Consider the following 23,322-nt stretch of genomic DNA (forward strand, 5'->3'; position numbering starts at 1 on the left):
GGTCTATAGCAAAACACTGAAGACGGTCTGGTACTGTTTCAGCGAAACGCCCAGATTCAGGAAACCCCATTCTCAACCTTGGCCTCACTAGTGCGGCAACTTTGCTAAACCCCCGGGTTTCTAAATTCTGATCCTGCAGATCATGGTGCGTGATGCAATTCTGAATGCAACTGTTCCTGCATGCAAGCGATTTAACTGCTATGTTAGTAAAACCCCCCAAAAATCGTTTGCAGTTCAATTAGAACTGGTTGATGAAGCCTCCATCTTTTAGTGACTTAGTGAAATAGCAAGTTACATGGCCAGCATGTTACACCATCATGTAACTATTGTAATAATAGAACTATCTGACCTGTCTGGCTAGACAGAACAGGCTGTGCTCTCATTATAATTGGACTGTGATTAAAGAGAAGCAGACGTACGCCATCTGACAGAGCGGTGCAAATACAACCCCATTTTCCAAAAAGTTGGGATGCCGTGCAGAATGTGTATAAATATAGAATGTAATGATATGTAAATCATGTAAATCATATTTTTAAAGGAAAATACTACAAAAACAACGTATCAAATGTTGAAACAGAAAAATTGTTTGTTTTTTAAAAAATTATGAGCCCATTTTGAATTTGATGCCGACAACATGTTCCAAAAAAGTTAGTATGGGGCTCGTTTACCCCGTGTTTCATCACCTTTTCCTTTGACAACACTCTATAAAAGTTTGGGAACTGAGGAGACCAAAAGTGAATGTTTTCACATTCATGTTTGATATAGAATTTCAGCTTCTCAACAGTTCTGGATCACTTTTGTTGTATTTTTCATTTCATAATGCGCCAAATGTTATCAGCGGGTGACAGATCTGGACTGCAGGCAGGCCAATTTAGCACCCGGACTCTTTTAAAACAGAGCAATGCTGTTGTAATACATGCAGAATGTGGTTTGGTATTGTCTTGCTGAAATAAGCAAGGCTTTCACTGAAAAAGACGTCATCTGGGTGGCAGCATATGTTGCCAAAACATGTATATATCGTTCAGCATTAATGGTGTCTTCACAGATGTGCACGTCACCCATACCATGTGCACTAATGTCCCCCCTATACCATCATGAATACTGGTTTTTGAACTGTGCACTGATAACAAGCTGAGGGGTCTTTAGCCTGGAGGACACAGTGTCCATAATTTCCAAAAAGATTTTCACATTATGATTCGTTGGACCACAGGACACTTCTCCACTTCCCCTCAGTCCATTTTAAATGAGCTCGGGCCCAGAGAAGGTGGCAGTATTCCTGGATCCTGTTTATATATGGTTTCTTCTTTGTGTTTTAGAGTTTTAACTTGCCTTTTTGAATGCAGCGACACACTGTTTTCACAAAAAGTGTTTTTCAGAGGTGTTTCTGAGCTCATGCAGTGATTTCCACTACAGAATCATGTCTGTTTTTAAAGCAGTGCCACCTGAGGGCCCAAAGATCACGGCCAGCAAATACTGGTTTTTGGCCTTGTCCCTTGCACTGAATCTTTAAATTTTATTTTTATACTGTAGATGATGAAAAGCAAAAGTTCTTCACTATTTTATGTTGAGAAACCTTATTCTTGAATTGTTGCACTATTTGATCATGCAGTCTTTCACAGAGTGGTGAACCCCTCCCCATTTTTACTTCTGAAAGACTCAGCCTCTCTGGGATGCTTTTTTTGCCCATATCATGTTACTGACCTGTTGCCCATCAACCACCATGTGTTTTTTTTAGCATTGCACAACTTTACCATCCTTTTGTTGCCCCTGTCCCAACTTTTTTTTATGCTGTTGGCATAAAATTCTAAATGGGTATATCTTTTTCAAAAAACAATACAATTTCTCAGTTCGACATTGGACATGTTGTCTGTACTATTTTCAATTAAATATAGGGTTTAAATGATTTGCACATCATTGCATTTTGTTTTTATTTATATTTTGCACAGTGTCCCAACTTTTATGGAAATGGGGGTTGTATAACGTGATTGGGATGTTCTGGAACGTCTCCCATGAGCCTCCAGAACACTGAAATGGAGAAAAACTGGCCTACATTTCCACAGAAAAAGTAGTGAGATCTTGTCATTGTCTCAATCTGGCAGATCAACTTGACAGAATCATCTTGGCTCATTTTCATCTTGGTATCATTATCAATTGTAATAACTATTTCTTTATTTATGTATCTATTTCAGTCAATTTTAACAAAAGCTGAACTGAACTAAAAGCAGAGAGAGGAAGAGTGGGAAAAAAAGAAGGAAGGAGAAGAGAGAGAGAGCTGGCATTCCATATTTTCTTCAATGCTACGCACTTGATAAGATTAACATCTTATATCCTGCAGCCACTGTATGCCTTTGTGTTTCATGAATATGTGTCATATCCATAAGTTGATGTCTATAATCAGAAAGGAATTGTAGCGTATGAGGAAAGTACCCTCTGGTCAGAATTCATTAAGTAAATAAGCATTCAATGGAGAATCTCCTTATCATAATATGCCTGAAATGAGTCATGCGTATGGGTTTTGGAGTGGGTGCATTCACGTGTGACTCAGTGTACACGTGCATGTGGCGCAAGTTGCAGCTCAAAGTTGCCAAACCTCTCGGCGCAGTTGTCCTGGCAACGGAAGACGGTCATTTTTTTGTAGTCGAAGAAAGACACTCCCCGAAGCGCCCTCTTCTGCGTGTTGTCCACATAGCAGCCAATGTACTTTGCTAGATAGAAAGAAAGAGAGAGCGAAGGTGAAATAGAACTGGTAAAACTATTATATACAGTATGCAACTGTTAAAATACAAAATCAGGGACACTAAGTCCAAATGAAAAATCTAGCCTTTGATGCATCTCTTGTAAACAGGCCTACTGGCCTCCTACAGTGGTACTGCAGTAGCATCTTCAGTGAGATTTTTAAGTTTAAAGATTAGGAAAGTCTTCTTGAAAGTGGAAGGAACTTCAAATGCTTTGGGGTACATATTTGAGGGCAGTCTGTTTGAAATGTTTTTTTGTTTGTTTTTTTCTTTTACTGCATGCTGATGTGTGTAGAAGGAAGCTCAGAATGTGTGATGCACGCTAGACTTTCTAGTAAGAGAACATCGATGGAGAAAAACACAAAAATTATACAAAATCTTTAATTCCGACAGACTGGCGAGCTTGAAGGATGCAATGCTGCACTACAGAATATTTCAAAACATGACTAATAACAAAGTAAATGCTAGTTTTAGGCCTGGGTGCCCCTTTAAAGCAGTGATTTTCAAATTAGTCCTCAGGGCCCCTCGTCTGGTCCCTCATTTCACTCTATCTAAGCTCTCCACACACATAAACCAGTGAATTCAGGGTTCTTAATGGTTTCAGGAGTTGGGATACAGCTGGGATACAAATGTGGACTGTCTAGGGGGTCCAGTAGACTGCTTTGAGTCCCACTGAAGAACACTGTCTTAAGCTCATAATGTCTGGGTAACACTGCCCTCTAGAGGCCTACTGGTGCAATTGCAGCCCAGACTGACAACATTAGTAAAGAGAAGCTGAGCTCTTCCCTCATTGTCAAACCTGAGGTAAATGACAGTCATCATGATTACCATCTTTGTCATTACCATATTTTTCATTCGTCTACACCATGATGATGAAGAGATTTCAGTTCAAGACCTTCAAAACTAGTCCTAAAGTCTATATTTAACCACCCATGTGCCATGTTTTAACTTTGAGCATGTGCCCCCTCTAATGGTATCATCATTATCCGCATCCTCCTTATCATCACCATTATCACCTCCATCATCTTCCACATCCTCCTTATCATCACATCCATTATCATTATCCACATCCTTCTCATTATTACCACCATCGTCATATTTATCATTACAATCATATTAGATGCTGGTAAAAAGATCATGGGCGTCTGAGGACAACTATAAGAAATTTGGGGCTAAATGTGGGTGGGAATGTAGACTTATTAAGGCAGGAACAAGTTAAGTGTGAACTTTCTACACCAATCCAATCTGTCTTTAGCCCATGGATGTAATGTAAGTTGCCGTGGCTGAAAAGTCCCCCCAGAAAACTCCAATTAAGCAGGTAGATGTGTGTTGTGTGTGTCGAGAACACATTACTAATAAACATAACCTCTTGCTGATTATAGCATTTTGCTGGCTAGCTTGTTTTGTTTCTGTTATCAATTAGTTCGTAAAGCAGTTGCTTCCACGAAGGAAGAGAATTTAGGTCCAAACAAAAGGAACCAATGATGTATCTATAAAAAGCCTTTCTTCAGTATGGTCTTCTTATGGAACATCATCAGCCTCTACTGAGCCTTTCAGCAGTCCAGCAGTTATATAATGATACGCCATTATCTGCTACATCAATCTCATCTTTCACAGAAACAATACACACACACACTTTTATATATGACATCCGTCTGTGCCATGTCATATCAGGCCTCTCCATTAGTCTTTAATGCCTTTTCTAATAGCCGTCTAAGAGGAGAGCTGGATTCTATTATATGTGTGCTAACCCACAGCATTATGATAATTGCAATTGTCTAAAAAGCTGAGAGTGGCCCAGTATCCGGTGCTGTAAGGTAATCGTATTGCTGAGGTTAGTAATCTGCTTTATATACAGCCAAAGCTCTGATTCCCCTGAGTACTGTGCCTATTTAGAGCAGCAAAGTGCCTGAGGTGGACGAAAAATGGAACAGGGGAAAAGATATATAGGCATGTTGTGGTGTCTGTGGTGCCCCAGTGGCCAGAGGAATTAGCTACCGGCGAAGATGCAGGGGGTTCGAGTCCAGTTCGTGACGAATGGCAGTACTAGAGTGGCCAAAGGTCTTGTGCGAAGCCTAAGAATCACAGGTTTGATCCCAGTTCACAAAAGAGGGGTGTTGTGGTGTTAGTGCCATTGTAGTGGTCGGAGGACTTGGCCACAGGAAGTCAAGGGTTTGCATTCTAGGTCATCTGGGGTACTGTGGTATAGTGGTATCCCAGTGGTCTGAGAACACGGCTGTATCCCAGAAACCATTTGATTTCAGTTCATTAAAAGAGAAGTGTTGCGGTATGGTGCTATTCTAGTGGTCAGAGGACTTGGCCACACGACATCATGGGTTTTATCCCAGTTCATGAGGGGTACTGTTGTATGGTAGTATCCCAGCAGTCTGAGAACATGACAAGAGCCCAAGAATCAGTTGACTCCAGACCATTACAAGAAAGGAGTTGAGGTGTTGGGACTATCCTCGTGGTTAGAGAACTTTGCCACAAGAAGTCATGGGTTTTATCCCAGTTCATGAGGGGTACTGCTGTATGGTAGTATCCCAGCAGTCTGAGAACAACAATAGCCCAAGATTTGTTTGATTCCAGACCATTACAAGTTGAGATGCTGGTACTATTCTCATGGTTAGAGAACTTGACCACAAGGGTCATGGGTCTCATGGGTTTCATCCCAGTTCATGAGGGGTATTGTGTGTAATGGTATCCAAGTCATCTGAGAACATGGCTTTATCCCAAGAATCATTTGATCCCAATGGTACTTTCCAAGAGTTGAAGGACTTGATTACAAGAGGTCATGGATTTGATTCCAGTTGATAAGGAGTAATAGTTCACTCTAGCTATCCCAGAGGTCTCAGAACATAGCTGTAGCCCAAGAATTGACTGATTATAGTTCATTACAAGAGGGCTGTTGTGGTGTTCAGGCTATCCTAGTGGTTAAAAGTCTTTGCCACAAGAGGTCATGGATTCAATCCCAGTTCACGAGGGGTACTGTGGTACTGATTGTATCCCAGTGAACAAGTCTGCAGCCAAAGAATCGTTTGATCTAATACAAGAGGGCTGTTATGGTGTTGGCACTATCCTAGCGGCCAGAATATTTCGGCACAGGATGTAATGGGACTGTCTTATGCCTTTTTTTGTTATGATTCACTTACATTAATCCAAGCATTGATAAAATAACCAAGAAAACACATGTTTAAGAAACAATTGTTTAGAGCAGCCCTAGTAAAAGTGATAAGGCTCTTAGGAAAAAGCACTTTGGATATTCAGGGATCATGCAGAATGTTTGAAAGTTATCTTAGGGACAGACAAATTTCAGAACAGAGACAAAATTCAGGCCTCAAAATGGCTTCTACTGCAGCTCTTAGCTATATAATGTACATCTGTCCATTTTTATAGATCACAGTATGTCATTAAATGTCAGAAACCAAATAAACCAGTCTATTCAAGATGACTTAATAACTCTACAGTGTTGGAGGCCGATGTGTGATGATTTAGCCATGCAGTTTGGTGGGGCTTAAGCTTCCACTACTTGTTAGCTGCATTATAACTCCAGTGCAAAACCAAAGAAGTAAACTTCAGATGCCAAACAGGTCTTGGCTGACCAAGTACCTTTGAGCCGAGACAAAAATGTCATTTCATAAAACTTCACTCTCTGGTGTGAGCTACATAACCCGGACACCCATTCAAAGAAATGGAAATCTTGCGTAATACCACCACATTACTATGTCTTTCATTATGCACCACCACTCTAACACGTACAATGCATTATGATCCATTTCTATACATTATGAAAATATTTTCTAGCACAGAATGAATTTTACATGTTGAGTAAGGCCCCAAATGGACCATCTCAGCTGCTGACCTCTGTTCAGTTTCGTGGTCAGTTAGATGGAACATGACAGCCTGTCTTCGGCACAACTCATACAGATCACTTTACCGTACTGTAGTGCTCAGAAGTACAGAAGTGCTCTAGTGACCCAGTTTTATCACTTTAGTGTTGAATCCTATATGTAGCTTGGCAGAGAGAAGTAGGGTTGTGGAATTATACTCTCAGCCTCAGGGTAACTAATCATTTTTTACTATTAATAGACACTGGAAGTGTAAATTATAATGACTAGCTTACATATTATTCTGTACGGAGTCTCAGTGGTGATGTTATTCACATATTAGTGCGAAAATCTATCATAAAGAAACTTTATAGGATAGAGAAAGACCTGAACACTGGAATATATGTAACATTCTGGGTGTACCACCTCTTCTTGAACAAGCATTTAGCTAGCATGGATAACAGCATGGACTGCTGATCTGGGAGACGCTCCTTCACTGTCCAAATGACCATGGGAATGGGAAATGGGAAGTTAAAACTGATCCTACATTTGCAGTGTTAATGACTAAAGTTGTAATTGAGACCAGAAGGAGGCAGAGTGGAGGCAGCTTACCTTACTGATTGACAGCACTTTATTATTACAATAGGTAAACAGAAATCTTCTTCTGCCCAAATTACTCAAAAGGTGCCTCAGGGTTCTGTCCTGGGTCCCATCCCTTTCTCAATTTACATGCTCCCATTTGGTCAAATTATCTGTTATGCTGATGACACCCAGATTTATGTTAGCACTGAATCCTACACCAACTTTTCACCTAGTTCTCTGATTGAAAGTATGTCTGGGCTAAAGATTTGCTTGAATGCCAACTTTTTGAAACTAAATGCCAAATGAGCTGAAGTTATACTTGCTGCCTCCAAGTCTCAGATATCAAAATGTCGATTTTTGTCCTTGGTATTGTTTAAGTTATTGTTAAGCTTTCTCAGTTAATCAGTAATCTTGGTGTATTATTTGGCTTACGTTCACCCCTCACATAAACTTGCTTGCCAAAACTATATTTTCACCGCCATAACACTGCACGTCTTCACCCCCTGTTCAAGTTAAAGGATACTGAAACACTGGTCTGCGCATTTATCACTTCTCAACTTAATTACAGTACTTCTGTTCTAACTGGTCTCCCTGCAAATACCTTAAATAGACTGTAATATATTCAAAACTCGGCTGCAAGCGTTTTCACCCACACCATAAGCTCTGGAATTCCCAACACATTTGTGATTGTTCATCCATTTCCTCTTTGAAAACTGACTTCAGACTGACTCTTCACTCAGTAGTACTCTTCTTCATTAACTTCATAGTTTTGTTGTATGTTGTACTCCCATTTCTGTCCTGTTCATTTTGTTCCTTTGTGTTGTGTTTGTCTTTTACTGTGTTTATTTTGTTCTTTTCTTATGATCTCCTGTGGACATTTTTGGTTTTGTTCTGTTATTTTTTGTTATTACTGTACATGTATGTTGTATTGTTTGATTTTCTTTACATCCTCTTGTTTTGTTTTCTTTATGATATTCTTGTGTTTCATAGTTGGCTGTTTTGCTGGCCTGTTCTGGTTGCTCCGTAAAGCTTAAACATAAAACATAAATAAAACATATTAATATTCATTATTAATATTACTATCTGGCTGTGCTCCACAAGGAAAACCCTTTTTGTTTTTGCTTTCTGAGGTCAGGGTTAGGGTCATTTACATACACTCATACAGAAGACTGGAAAAAACACCACAGACAGGATGCGTTTGAGTATGTGTGTATAAAAATAAAATATTCTGAGTGTCATAAACAGTTTGTGATTGCAGGTTGTTAGGTAACCGTATTTGCACAATAGCAGCAGCGTTGGGATATAACGGAATACAAGTATTGGGAATATGTATCCAGAATACAAAAATTCAGTATCCGCATTCAGTCCAAGTTATACTTTGCAAATACTTTGCATTTTTAGGAGAATATTTTTAGAAATTTTTTTAGAAAACCCATATATATATATATTTATATATATATATATATATATATATATATAAAATGTGCCATAACTTTTGCACAGGCCATGTTCCATATGTAAATATGTGAAACAACACGTTGCAAATGTTAAATTCAGCAAATAAACAGTAACCCATTATGATGACCAACAAAATGTAATTTGACGAGGGGTACCAAAACTTTTGCACACGACTGTTTGGGAGAAAATGAAATGTAATAAAAAACCTTATTCAAGAAGTGCAATTCTTCAAACTCTATTTCTAACAGTCTACTTTTTTCACTCTACACTATCTTTCCAGCTCATCTGAAATCAAGCTGTGCAATATTTCAAATAACTTTTTTTTTTTGTAATATTGGCTCTCTGATCAGTCCGTAATTGTTGTAGGCACACTGACCCACTTCAGACATTCCTTGGTGTTTTGAACTTGCATGGTCTAGCTATCAAACTCATTCCTTTCAACAAACTTGCAGGGAAATATCCACCATCTCAATTCAGTCCAAAGTATAAAGCTTTTAACAAGAGACTTTGAGCTGCATTCCTGAAACTGACTGACTGTGCAGGAACATGCAAAATGTGTGCCACAGGAATTAAGTCATTGTGGCAGTGATTAGTGCACCAGTCTTCTTATGCGGTTGCGGTATTTTATTATTACTATTGGTGTATTTTATTGTATTTTGCCTTTGTTGTATTGATTGAACAACAACATCCCTTAACTGTGTAAAATCACTGTATTGCATGGGCTGCCATGGCTTATTACTTTATTAAGGTGCTCTTGTGTTTACATTTCTTAGAGCAAATGTTTGTGGCAGTCTGTAAGCCTTATCAAGCAAGTCAACTTCCTCTTCATGTACCTTTACAAATCCAACGTATGCTATGATGCTCAATCCAAACAGGTCAAAACTAGTAGATGTACATGCATATTTGATGATGACTTGCATGTGTAACCAAACATGTCTAAAGATATTATAGATAAGAAGATTCGATCCACAATGGCTTTGTTCCAGTTTACTGTTGGACTGGTTTAGGTGTGGATTTCTGAGGTGTTTTGTTATGAATTCCTAATGGTATGTGCAAATGAGGGAAAAGTGTGGTGGTGCCCCATGTTACATAAACATAAACAGTCCACAGTAAAATCCTTGTTTGAGATTGATCAAAGGTACTACCACAAGGTTATTTTGTATAGATGTTATGAATTTGGCCCATAGTCCCACATTAGCTTCACAAGAACATGAGTCCAGGATTCTAATGAGCAAGATGAGGGTAGCAGTTTCTGTGAAAAACAAAGCGGAAAAAAACATCAGCCAGGTTTCAAAATCACCATCCATAAAATTTAATAAAAGTGCAAAGATAAGTTTCTCTGTAAACTCACTCCATGTTTCTCAGACGGATGTTTACAAACGTAATGGTGAAAGTTTTATCTGTACGGATGGAAACTGAAACTCAAGCAAGTCAACTTTACTCTTCATGTACCTTTACAACTGCAGCTGCAGTGTATGCTATGATGCTCAATCCAAACGGTTCAAAACTAGTAAACTAGATGGAAACGGGCTTCTGAGAGGAACCCAGACTGGAAAGGAAAAACTCCCAAAGGTCATAAGGAAGAACCACTTGAGAGGGAACCAAGACTCAAATGAAAAACTCCCTCAGAGCATGAGGGAGAACCACTGAGAACTACGACACAATGAATCCAGGACATCTTTCAGAGAAAAAAAAAAATGACCGACTGAAGTCTGTGAAGATATATAGGATCTACAGATTGCATGGGACACATACAGGAAGTTTAGAAAACATGGTAAGTAAGAGTCAGATATCTGATTTGCATCGTTGCCGCTTTTCCTGTTTACCATGCAAATCTGAGAAACTCTCTTTTGGAATCCTCTGAGACGATGTAAGATGCCACAAATATTTTGAGAAATTTGCTCCAATTTTAACAGTGAAGAGCTGTAATAATGCAATGTTTGGAAATGTTCTGAGGTTCACCAAGAGCTAAATTACCACCACAGGAAAATATGGCACTTTGTTTAAGCCTGCCTGTAATTTTGAACAACAGTCTGTATTGATCAATGTCCAAAAATAAGCGATATAATAAAAAATCACTATATGGCCACTCATATGAGCTTGCTGTACATCATCTATTAATACGGAGTTGCCTCCTCATCTTTTGTTGCTGTAACAGCCTCCATTGCATTTATGCCCAATTGGTCAAAAGAGCATTTGTGAGGTCAAGCACTGATGTTGGATGAGAAGGCTTGGCTTGCAATTAATATTCCAGTTCATCCCAAAAGTGTTCAGTGGGGCCAAGTTCCTCCACACCAAACTCATTATACCATGTCTTTATGGACCTCACCTTGGGCTGGAACAAGAAAGGCCTTTCCCCAAACTGCTGCCACAAAGCTGGAGGCATATGACTGCCTAAAATATCTTTGTATGCTGTAGCATTAATAGTGCCCTTCACTGGAGCTAAGGGGTCAAGCCCAAACCCTGAAAAACAACCCCAGACCATTATCCCTCCTCCACTAAACTTTACTGTTGGCACTATGCATTCAGTTAGGCAGTGTTCTCCTGGCATCTGCCAAACACATCCATCAGACTGTCCAATAGTGAAGCGTAATTTATCACTTCACAGTAAACATTCTCACTGCTCCAGAGTCCAGCAGCGGCATACTTTATACCACTCTAGCCGAAGCTTGGCATTTCGCTCAGTGATGTTAGGCTTGTGTGCAGCTGCTCGGCCATGGAAACCTTTTTCATGAAGCTCGCACTGCACGGTTCTTGTGCAGATGTTGCTTCCAGAGGTAGTTTGGATTTTTATAATGAGTGACGCAAGACCTCTGCTGACCCACTGGCAATAATGGATGATGACCACAGTTACGTGCTGTAGAAAAACAATAACACAAAAAACAAATCCTGATTTGTTCTTAGTCATATGGTCATGTATTTATACCATCTGGGACCAAATATGAAAGTGGCGTTAATCTGATTTGCAAAGACTTGAAATCAACTGGGTAAACATTTTGTGCCATTTCCACCTTTAAATGAGACCAAAGCCTCATTCTGAAACTTGCCAGCCACGCTTACAAAGGGTTTCAAGAACTGGTACCGGCTGTTAGCATCCAGTTGAGCCCTTCTCTCTGAGGGTTCCCATTCTCTACGACATTAAACACATTCTGATCTCTTGAGTGCCGCCACCTCGTCTTTATCAGATGTTAATTGTAGAAGACGCTTTGCATATGGTTGAGGAGAATGAGCGGCATGTGGTTTTATGTCAGACTGGAGCTTTATGCTCCAGAACCATCTGTTCGTGATGCCTAAACATGGCAGAGGATTAGCTTAATGAGAGGAGACGGAAACACTCCCTGTACTAGCCTTTTCCAGCTTTTTTAGGATCTCCCTGTGGTTCAAAGAACAGTTAGGCCAAAGGATTTTGGGAGCCGGACTGGCTTAACTTTGAAATGAATATTAATGGAAGTAATCAAGGTAGTAGAGGAGAGCTATCTAAAGTGACCTATATGAATATGCTGTCTTGACCATCCTAAAAAAAACAATAAGGAGAACACTGTATGCAAATTCATGGGCCAACTGGACTACAGTCTCCAACTGTATACCAGCAAATTAGACCTATGAGTTTTCTAATAAAATGGCCAGTGACTGAGAAGAATATAGCATAAGAAAAGAGCTGAAGAAGGTGTGTGCTAGGGGTGTACCATATCGTATCGTGCGCGTTAATACCGGTATAATTCTTTAAACGATAAAAAAAATCCATATCGTGATAATAGCGATATTCTGACTTGTTGACATAATGGCGTCATGCGCATTGCGTACGTTCGTTACGTGAGTCATTTTGGAACAGAAAGAAGTATGGCGGAAAGCAGCTCTGTGGTGGAGGAGTTTGTTCCAAAAAAGGGGAGCGACTTCAGTAGTGTGGAGGTGGTTTGGTTATAAAATCTCGGATGTACAACAGACCACAGTAATATGCAAGATATGCAAGAAGCCTGTAACAACAAAAGGGGGAAACACCTTGTTTGGCTAAAGATATGATGCCAGTTCAAGCAGTTGAGAAGGAAGGCTTCACACAGCTTATTAAAAAGCTAGACTGCAGATATAGCGTTCCTAAAAGGCAATACTTTTCAAGGACAGCACTCCCGGACATGTATGAAAAATGCCGTGATAAGGTAGCAGCTTCACTGTCTTGTGCAGAGTTCTACGCCTCGACCACGGACATATGGTCAAGCAGAACTACAGAGCCTTATCTTAGCCTAACAGTGCACTACATTAACGGCGAATGGAAGCTGTGCAGCTCCTGTCTTGAGACGAGCTACTTTCCCGAGGACCACACAGGGCAAAATATAGCAGATGGTTTAAGGGAGTTTCTCCAGTCGTGGTGTCTCAAAGAGGAGAAACAAGTGTGTGTGACAACGGACAGCGGGGCAAACGTTGTTAAGACAATCAAACTGAATAACTGGACCAGACTGTCATGCTTTGGACATCGTCTCCACATTGCTATTGGTAAGTTTCCTTTATTAATTTCTATGAAATATCACCCTTTGACGTTAAGATAGCACATGAACAAATACCCTTACAATAACGTTACACAGAGGGCCCATAAAACGTCTGATATCATGTGAAATTAACGTCTACGTTGTCTGAAGTTTCATTCAGAGCCTGATAGAAAGTTTGATTCATTTTCCTGAACCGACTGCGAATCAATTAACCGATTGTGATTCAATTAACCGACTGTGATTCAACTAATTCGTTTTGCTATAGAGTCATTGTCAGTGTCAAACTGATTCACTGCTACCAAGTGAATCAAAGCCAGTGTACATTAGTGGTGAACGGTGGAACTGTAGCATATATTTTAGCCTGGGCAACTGACTGGTTTGTTTTCTGTTTACCCATCAAATCGTACTATAGATATAAGTTTTGTTTTGTTTTGTTTGGACCTTGAGGAGATTAAAATTCTATAAATTGAGAAATGTTACATAGTTTTTGCATTATCAAGTCATTTAATATTCATGCTAAGCTAATGTTGATATTAAAAATATACGGTTTCCAAATGCCTAACTTTAACGTTTTTTTCCTTGCTTTGCAGAGAGAAGGACGCCAGGGTTGACAGAGCAGTGGGAGTTTGCAAAAAGATTGTGAGTGCTTTTTCTCACAGTTGGAAGAGGCAACGGGCTCTTCAAGATGTTCAGAAAGACATGGGCCTACCCCAACATAAACTTGTAACAGAAACTCCCACGAGATGGGGTTCTAGGCAAAGGATGATCCAGCGGCTACTGGAACAAGAAAAGGCCATCACTCAGGTCTTGACTGCTGACAGGTCAACAAGGCACCTAGTCCTGACGTGACAAGATTTAGAGGTTCTTGACTCCGTGAACAAGGCCCTTGGTCCTCTTCTAGAATTTACAGACGCACTGTCTGCTGAGGACTATGTCACTGTTTCATGTTTGAAGCCTGTGCTTCAGTTATTTAACAGTGACATTCTACAAGTGAAGGACTATAAAAAACTCAATACGGGAGTACTTGAACAGCAAGAATGAAGACCCTGAGGTTGAGGAACTGATAAGTCAGGCAACTATGCTTGAACCACGCTTCCACACTCAGTACATGGGCCCAGAAGAGATCCAGATCATGAAAGCCAGAGCAGTTCAAGAGATGGAATCTTTTCTGTCAGAACAGAGTAGCACCTCTGCCTTTGAAGCACCTTTACAAGGTTCAGGATCAGCAGAAGGCATAGTAAGTGATGCAAAGAGGCCAAAGAAGACTCTTGGAAGCTTTTTCAAGAGGGCAGTACCTGACAAGGGTGGACAGTCTGAAAAAGAGACAATTGAGGCAGAGCTGAACAGCTATTTACAGTGTTCTCCAGCAGACAGTGAGAGTGATCCTCTTGCGTGGTGGAAACTGCACGAGATTAACTTTCCTCGGGTTAGTCGTTTAGCGAAAAAATACCTGTGCATCCCAGCTACCAGTGCAGCCTCTGAATGGCTGTTTAGCACAGGAGGCAATATTGTGACCTGCCAAAAATCAGCACTGAAGCCTGCTACAGTGAACATGCTTGTGTTCTTGACAAAGAATCTGAGACTGTGATGCTGGTGCATGGAAAGCCACACGGGTTACTAATTTCTGCCTCTAATTGTCAGCATGTTTAGGCAGCATTTCAGAAATGAAGGTGCATGTGTTGCACATCATGCCTTTTTTTGAAGGCCGTATTTGTTTTGCATTTACTGTGAAGCTTTACTTGAATTATTCTTTTTTACGAGTAATTGTTTACATTTGCAGTTTATATGCATGCACAAACGTTCCGCACTTTAATTCTGTGGTCGATTTTTTTTACATTTGTTACAATACATTACCTTTGTTACATTATTAGATTTTATTATTATTATTTTATACAAAATCAGAGTTGGTAAGTTACTGAAATAGAAAAATAAGGTTTTTTTTATTTCTACTGAATATTCGAAACACATATTCATACAAAATAAAACTTTAACATTTAATTTGTTGCAATAGTATGTTTTTGAAATTAATAAAATATTATTCAGTGTTTTGTCATATCGCCAAAAATATCGCTATCGCAGAAATACCCTGAAATATTGTGATATTATTTTAGGGCCATATCGCCCGCCCCTAGTGTGTGCATGTGCACAGTGGTGAGAGAAAAATGTAGTAGCTGGTAGAATCAGAGCGTTCTTTGTTCTACAGTGCTATCTATCATTGTATAAAAGATTCATGGGGCCTGTTGACTGCTTTGTGATTCTTTCCCTTCAGAGCAATTTTATTAGAGTTGTTTGACAAAATCCATCTGATTTGTGACTTATTCTTTGTCATGGTTCTGTTGTTCACAAAGGCAGTTTGTTAGTCAATTTAAATAAAAAGCAATTAATATTCAGCTTTGTTAGATCACGGTTCTTTACACATCAAATAAATCCAACGCCAGCATTATGAAGTACATTTGTCTTATTGTTGATGATTCACAAAATTATCTATAATTCAACCAAGGCTACAAGTGGCTTTAACAGAAAGGAAGTGGAAAAAGCAGCATAATTGAATCAGTTTTGTTCACAAGCAACTTCTGACAACCAACTGATTAGTTAAGATCAATCCTTTGGGCATAGATTACATTTTGAAATCAGTTTATGTTGTAAGACCTTATTCTTCTGACGTTGATGTCATTTATTTGGTGTTTCTCTGTAAACTGCCCTTAATTAAAAAATTAAGCAAATCTAATTGATGATGAGATTCAGCTATTTGAACACAGCCAGGCTTGAATGCAGCCCTGTTGAATGCAACCCTGTTGAAAGTTAATCTCACTCATTAAAGTTTACCGTCAGAGTGAAGAGGTCACTTTAACAAGTAGACTAGGCCATGATAAAAAAAGTGTACATGAAGACATGAAGAAGGTTTCTAAGGTTCTAGGACCGAACACTATCACCTAGCCACAGTGAGAACCATTGTCTACACATTGGCGAATATTCCCAGGAGTGGCCAGCCCGCCACATCACCCACTAAAGGTTCCAGGAGAACATCCAAGGTGCTGCAGGCTTCTCCAGCCTTAGCTAAAGTCAGCGTTCATGACTCCACAGTAAGAAAGAACTAGAAACAGCAATGCTCATCTCACATTAGCAAAAAAAGCATCTGAACAATTGTTAAGCCTTTTGGAACACTGTTCGCAGGACAACACAGGTCCATTTATATCTGCTGTAGAGCAAATAGTGCAGTCCACCAAAGGAATATTAAACCCACATTCAAACATGGTGGTGGTAGATTGAAGAAGTGTGAATGTTTTGCTGCTTCAGGACCTGGACAACATGCTATTATTGAAGGACCCTTGAATTCTGTCCTGTATCAGCAAATTCTTAAGGAGGGCGTCTGTTTATCTGTCTACAAGCTGAAGCAGAAACATAATCGGATTATGCAGCAAAACAACGATCCAAAACAGACGAGCAAATCTGGAGGAAATATCCCCCCGAAGTTCGTTCATTTTTGGTACAGAGGAGACACGTTAGGTGTCACAATTCTCACTTCTACCATCGTGTAAGTACGTATGGAATCCTCCCTTGTTTCATGATAATTAAACTCAAACTAAAATACTGCAAATACCCAACTAAGTGAATTTGCAAATTATGCTCTCAAACTTTAAGTAGCCAAGGTCAGGGGCTCACAACCTTTTCCACCTTAGTGTCCACCTATTCATCACTAGAAAAAAATGTTTTTGCTAAAAAAAATACATTTTTGAAAAATTGTCATTAAACCTAAAACACAGATTAAGCTAATATAAGCTTGTTTTATACCTGAAATCAGGTGGAATGGAGGCAAATTCAGCAAAACCCTTCACTCATGAGTGAGTGGGGGCAGTCATGGGCTGGAGGGTCCGGAAGGTCGCCAGTTTGATCCCCTGAGCCGTCAGTACGTGACTGAAGTGCCCTTGAGCAAGGCACCTAACCCCCAGCTGCTCCCCGGGTGCTGCGGATAGGGCTGCCTACCACTCCGGGCAAGTGTGCTCACTGCCCCCTAGTGTGTGTGCATTCACTAGTGTGTATGTGGTGTTTCACTGCACGGATGGGTTAAATACAGAGGTGAAATTTCCCCATTGTGGGACTAATAAAGAGGGTACTTCACTGCCCACTTGTGGTCCAGGCCCAGTGGTTGAGAAAACATAGAATATTTGTCGTTATAAGTAATGCCAAAGCATTTGGTCACATAGTTGACAACTGAGCAAGCTAAATCAGTGTCTGTACAGTAGACCTACACTGTTAGGAATAAAGGTTCTGTGCAGGTACATTTTTGTTGATCAAGATATAAACAACATAAATGTTCCCTCAAAGGTACAACAGTGGTTTTAAGGTCCAGTTGTGCACCTTGAATAAGTTTTTTCATGGTGAAAAGTACATATTTGTACCATTTCCTAACCTAATGTTTTAAAACAGAACAATAAAATAAAAAGCCTGGAGACGAGACGGGGTGTGTGGAGTCAATACAACTTAGAAAATATAATATCAATGGAATATGGTACAGTTATGTTCCCTGACTAAAGGTACTGAGATGTACTCTTGACAGCACCACCCCAGTGACAAGAGAGATACTGCCCCAGTGACAGTTCCATACCTTTATTTCTGAAAGCGTATTCCATATAAATGAGATTTTTGCTAAGTTTAAACAATTCCACAAGTGCTGAAAATAATCTACCATCAGTCAACCGAAGGCAGCTGCTCTATACACACAGTTACACAGTTTTTGATCAAATCGGTGGCATCATTGTTGGTAACAGCTCCTTTTGTTAATTTAAAGGCTTTAATGTAACTTTTATCTTTGTCAGAAAAGAATCGGATCATATTTTGATATAATATTGATGCCAAAACTGACAAATGTGATATTAAATGTAACGTTATTACTAAAAACAGTTGTCAACTGGCATAATTGAACCATTAAGACAGAAACTCCAAGGCTATTAGTTTTATTCACATTTTCATGATATCCGTGCTGAGAGCTCCATATAATTATTCTCAGGTTGGAGACAGCCATGTAGTGTAGTGTACACTTGGCTTTAGGGGTGTGCGAAGAATTAAAAAGGGCTCAATGTTATCAACAAACAATGTAAATATACAATGGAATATTGCAAAAGAATACTCTGAAACAACATATTTGGTTAAATTAGGCATTAATACATGTGCTGTGCTGGTTAGCTGGTAAACTAAACCTTCTAAAATAGTTTTACAACGTCAAAAATCCCTACTTATTTCCACACTTTTGGCCTGAAGTTCAAAAATGGATTTTCAAACAGACAAGCTCGTGCAACAGTGAACTAAAAATGCCCTTCTAGAACTGCGGTAGGGAAACAAACAACCAAAAAGGTTATTATTATTGTTTACTCAGACTGTCGGAGGACAGGCCCAATTCCCAGTCACAGGGCCATGGCCCTTCACCTCATTAACTTGTCTGGCTGTCTCTACTGGCCAGTGCGCCAAACCCTGTTCCGCCAATTAGGCCTGTTCTAACAAAGGAACCACTTCACTGCCATAAACACTGCTCTTTCCATTAAACATGCCAAATATGAGACATGTTCATTTTTTTCCCCAGAGAGAGAGCGAGACGGAGAGATGGAGAGAGAGGCGTGTGCAGCAATTAGCACATCTGTAGTAAATCATTAGCGTGCAAAGGCAGTCGTGGAGAGGTATGTGACCTTGCCGGTCAAGTCTTTATTGCGGTTAAACGCTGACCTTTTCTTTTCAAATAGACCTGACCTCAAATTACTTAATGACATTCGGTTCAAAAGAACGGTTTGGCAGAAAATAAAGTTTGCACTATTTTCCCCGTTTCTCTGAGGCATTGGATCAGCCCAGACGCTGAACATAAAATATCAACAGATTCACTGGTGTCCAAACTCTGCTTCAGTTCTGCACTGGAGATATGATGTTGATGTCCAAAGTAGCTGACAACCACCAATTAGCAACCACCACCTGTAAACTGAAAGCCTAAATGCCTGATCACACACTTGCCCAAAACCATGTTGTTAAGTCGTCTCAAATAGACTTTTTATGCAGTTTCTAAAACAGTTTTAAATAAAAAGCTGATGATCTTTGAGTAAAATCATGTTATGATGTGCCCATTCAGTGTGCATAATGCTAATGGTGAATGCTAATTGTTCCATTAAAAGCTTGCACTATTTGTTAACCTTGTAGCTCCAATACAAATCTAAAGAAGCAAATAGCCAAATAGGTTTGGCCCACTACTCCAAAGGACGGTTCAAGTATCCTCACCCTTCTCAGTTATTCGCAATTTACAGTTTTCCTCAGGATGTCATTGACAATCTAAGGCAGGTTTGCCTAAGACAACTGGCTCTCATGTACAGATGCCCTTAAAGGCCTTTATTATCTGGATCTGGTGTGTTAGTTTAGGGTTGGAGCTATATTTATACCCCTGATCTGAGGCATGTTTGATTTTTTTCATTTTGTACTGGAGCTATGAGGCTAACAAGTAGTGGAAAGTTATATTGCACCAATTAGCCCTGTGCTAACTGTATGCCTAAAATATCACACATTTGAATCAAACAGTTTTTATAGAGATCAGTTTCAGGAACTGCATAAAAAAAGTCTATTTGAGTTTTTACTTAACAACTTGGTTTGATGTATGTGATCATTTGCACAATGCTAACTGGTGGTTATAAACTAAAAGCTCATTTGTTAGCTACACTGCCCATTAACATCATTATTCCAGTGCAGAAAGAAGAGAACTTCTAACACCAAATGTCTTGGATCATGGACTACTTTTGGTGTAACTGGTGTAACTATTCCTTTAGTGTGCCAGAAACAGCTTAGACAGTACATATTGATTGCTAATAACTGAGAGGAAGCAGTAGACTTGAGTCATCTTTTGCAGGGGTTGGCCAGAACTTTTTGGTGCCCTAGGTGCCCTAGGTGCCCTAAACCACTCCAACGCCTCGTGAACGCGGTGATGATGCACTCGTCAACACAAAAGACCTGTTGTTAGCCAATGGATGTAATGTAAGTTAGCATGCAGTCCCTGCAAAAAAGCTACAATTAAACATGCAGATTCAAGGGAAAACCTGTTTGTTAGCTAATGATGTTATTTTGCTTGTGGTACCAATTATCCTCAGAATGTTAAAAGAGCATGTTAAAATTTGAGAGTGGGTTTCAGAGATGGAGTACCCTCTTTTGTGGCAGATTTCACCTCAATACAGCAGCGAAAGTTTAACAGAAAGAACATACCTGGCCCCTCAAGATCACTGGTATGGATGGATTGAACATTTTGAATAAAATGATAAAACCTGGCTTCCCACAGAAATCTAAAGCTAAATTTCAAAGCACCTCCACTATAATGACTATACCTTGTGTTGTAACTCACTCGCTCATGTTGAGCATGCTAAAGGTAGTTCTTAAGGGGCGCTATTAACTTTTGTGTGCATCACTAAAAGAAATTAAACTGCTATTCACCCACATCGGATCTCATTCCCACACATTGGACCTCATTAACAAAACAGGAGGGTAGTTTATTAGCCAAAGCATTTGCTCTGTTCATTGTCATTTAATATTATTTCATATGTGACTTTTATTTATTTACTTAATTCTGAAAACCACACAAGCTAAAGAGCAAAGTTGCCTGAGCTTTAGTAGATGGTGTATGTGTGTGTGCATTGTCCAGAATCCGGAATCAATTAATAATTGTATTAATAAACAGGCATAACATTATGACCACCTCCTTGTTTCTACGCTCATTGTCCATTTTATCGGCTCCACTTACTATATAGGTGCACTTTGTAGTTCTACAATTACAGACTGTAGTCCATCTGTTTCCCTGCATACTTTGTTAGCCCCCTTTTACCCTGTTCCAGTAATTGTAGAACTACAAAGTGCACCTATATAGTAAGTGGAGATGGACAATGACCGTAGAAACAAGAGGTCATGATGTTATGCCTGATCAGTGTATATTGTACTAAGCAGTCTGGCAGGCACTGAGACACACCACAGGAAACCAGGAGCACCGGTGTTTCCCTTGGTAAGTTGCCACTCTTGCCAGGAACCACCACTGAACCTCTGAATGCATTCCGGCCCCTTCTGCTAATTTGCTTTTTTTTTTGGCAGGGTAGACGACAATATCACATGTACAGGAACATCCTGTCCCAGCAAACACGGCTTCATTATAGACCCAACTGGTGATTTTCATTTGAATGTGGCCATTTGTTCCAGTGATCTAGCAGACTCTACTGACAATAGTTGTGTTACTGAATATCATGCTGCGGTGCCTATGCAAATAACTAAATGTATCTCTGTGTAATTAATTACTTTATTATTCTATTCACTTCTTTATACAATGATAAAACCAGCTGAGACAAAACCCTAATTTTCAGAGAAGCCTCTCTAAATCCACTACATTTCAACCAGGCAGACAAATGTGCTCAATTCAATGTATTTATACAAGGCTTTTCCCAAAGCAGCTTTCCAGAAATGCAGGTGCAACCCCTAATAAGTGTCGCCAAGGGCAACACTATCAGATAATCAGACCGACTGCAACCACTTTCAAGCATTTAATCATAAGCTTAGTTTCCAACATCACTGCTGTTTGAATAAACAGTGGTTCCAGCAACTGCATCATTTGTTTTGATTCTTTTCATGTATGAAATTATAGATTGAACTAGATTAGTTGAACCCAAATCATTCGCCCTCAGTAATTTGATAGACACCAGCCTTTTCTTACCTCTCCCCTCCTCTGTCTCTTTGGTGTTTTTCCCTTTGGCACCTCGGCTCCTGCTGCCGGCGCCGACCCACGCCGGGCTGTCCTGCCCGTTCCCCTTCGTCCAGGCCGGCCCGAACCTGCGGGCGGCCCTCCGTGTGTCCTTGAACACTCTGCCGATGAGCCCCAGGCCACGGCCCTCCGAGGACAGAGGCCCATTCTCGGCCAAGGTGAGCGGGTCACGGCCAGCCTGGGCACTGTCACCGGAGAATCCAGAGTGGAGGAAAACAAGGCTGCCGGCAGTGAGGTAGAGGAGGATGAAGGAGAAGAAGCGGACGGGCTTCCGACGGAAGTAGCGCTGGATCTTCAGCAGGGCCCTGGCCATGATGGAGCCTCCAGCCGCACACTTGGGCCTCGAACAAACATGAAAGGGGGAGGAGCGAACGTTCCTACAAAAACATTCCACAAGGTTCCCTAAAACTGTCCAGGGTTTCCACTTTAGCTCCACAGATTGAAGCTGCTAAGGGACGACATTGAGAGCATTCACCTCAAGCTGCTTCGTCAACTAAAGGACAGTGTCAACAAGCCGACAGGAGATGTTCCACAAGGTTCCCTAAAATTGTCTGGTTGCAAGGGGAGGATACTCAGGGCATTCAGCTGAATTCAGCAACCATATAGAATCAACAAGCTAACATGAAAAGGAGTCGAGAAAAAAAACTTTCTTAAAGGGTCTCCAAAAGTGCCCTGTTGAGTTTCCTCTTTAGGTCCATGGACTGATGTTGTTACGACTAGGGCATGTGAGAGCATTAGACTCCAGCTGTTTGTCCGCAGTCCAAAGTCAACTAAAGTAGTTCTCCTGTCACTACAGGTGTGTCTGTCCAGTGACTCCCTCTACGTCCAAAACGATTCAGTGGTGGAGGCCATGTTGAGAAAGATGATCCCCTTCGCTGACCGAAAGGCGATCTCACCGTGGTGCCGCTTTCCCTTCTGTTATTAGACTCACTTTCTCTCTCTCGAGGCCTCGTTTCCCACCAAGCCGCCTGTCAGTCAAATCACCGCTGATTCACTCCTGAGTCATCCTTTGCTTTCAGACTGAAATGGAGAAAAAAGAAAAAAAAGAAGTAAGTAAGGAACTCTGGACTTTCTCTGGAAGTCTCATCTTTTCCTTTGGTTAGGACTGCTTTCAGCTTCAGACTATTACATATACAGGGTGATTCAGAAAAAAGGTTTAAGTGATCATAAAGTTTATTATGTAAATTTAAGTGCTCAATATGAACCTCCTCCAGCTGTACGGACAACACCAATGCGATAGTCAAACTCATCCCATACTCGATTGAGCATGTCGGGTGTCACTGTACTCACGGCTCTTTCAATGTGATTCTGGAGATCAACCGGTGTTGTGGAACCAACGGCAAATGCTCTGAGCTGTTGGAAGTTCACTGCCAAAAATCACGTTGCACAATTATGACGGATTCACTCTTATTGAAGTGGAGAACGCAAAACGCTTTCTGCTCAGGGGTTGCCGTCTCCTCGCAGACTGAAGGGAGCCA

General features: G+C 40.4%; 1 protein-coding gene across 1 annotated transcript in view; it reads right to left on the reverse strand.

The window, feature by feature from the left end:
- Positions 1 to 23,322, reverse strand: part of wscd2 (WSC domain containing 2) — a 103,239-nt gene that overhangs the window by 33,151 nt on the left and 46,766 nt on the right. The window contains exons 2-3 of the mRNA XM_036598761.1: positions 21,797 to 22,864; positions 2,591 to 2,705 (exon numbers count right to left, since the gene is read on the reverse strand). Coding sequence (XP_036454654.1) covers positions 2,591 to 2,705; positions 21,797 to 22,157 — 476 coding nt within the window. The 5' untranslated portion in view covers positions 22,158 to 22,864. The remainder of the gene's footprint in view (positions 1 to 2,590; positions 2,706 to 21,796; positions 22,865 to 23,322) is intronic.

The sequence above is a fragment of the Colossoma macropomum genome, unplaced genomic scaffold (assembly GCF_904425465.1).
Source record: "Colossoma macropomum unplaced genomic scaffold, Colossoma_macropomum, whole genome shotgun sequence".
NCBI lineage: Eukaryota > Metazoa > Chordata > Actinopteri > Characiformes > Serrasalmidae > Colossoma > Colossoma macropomum.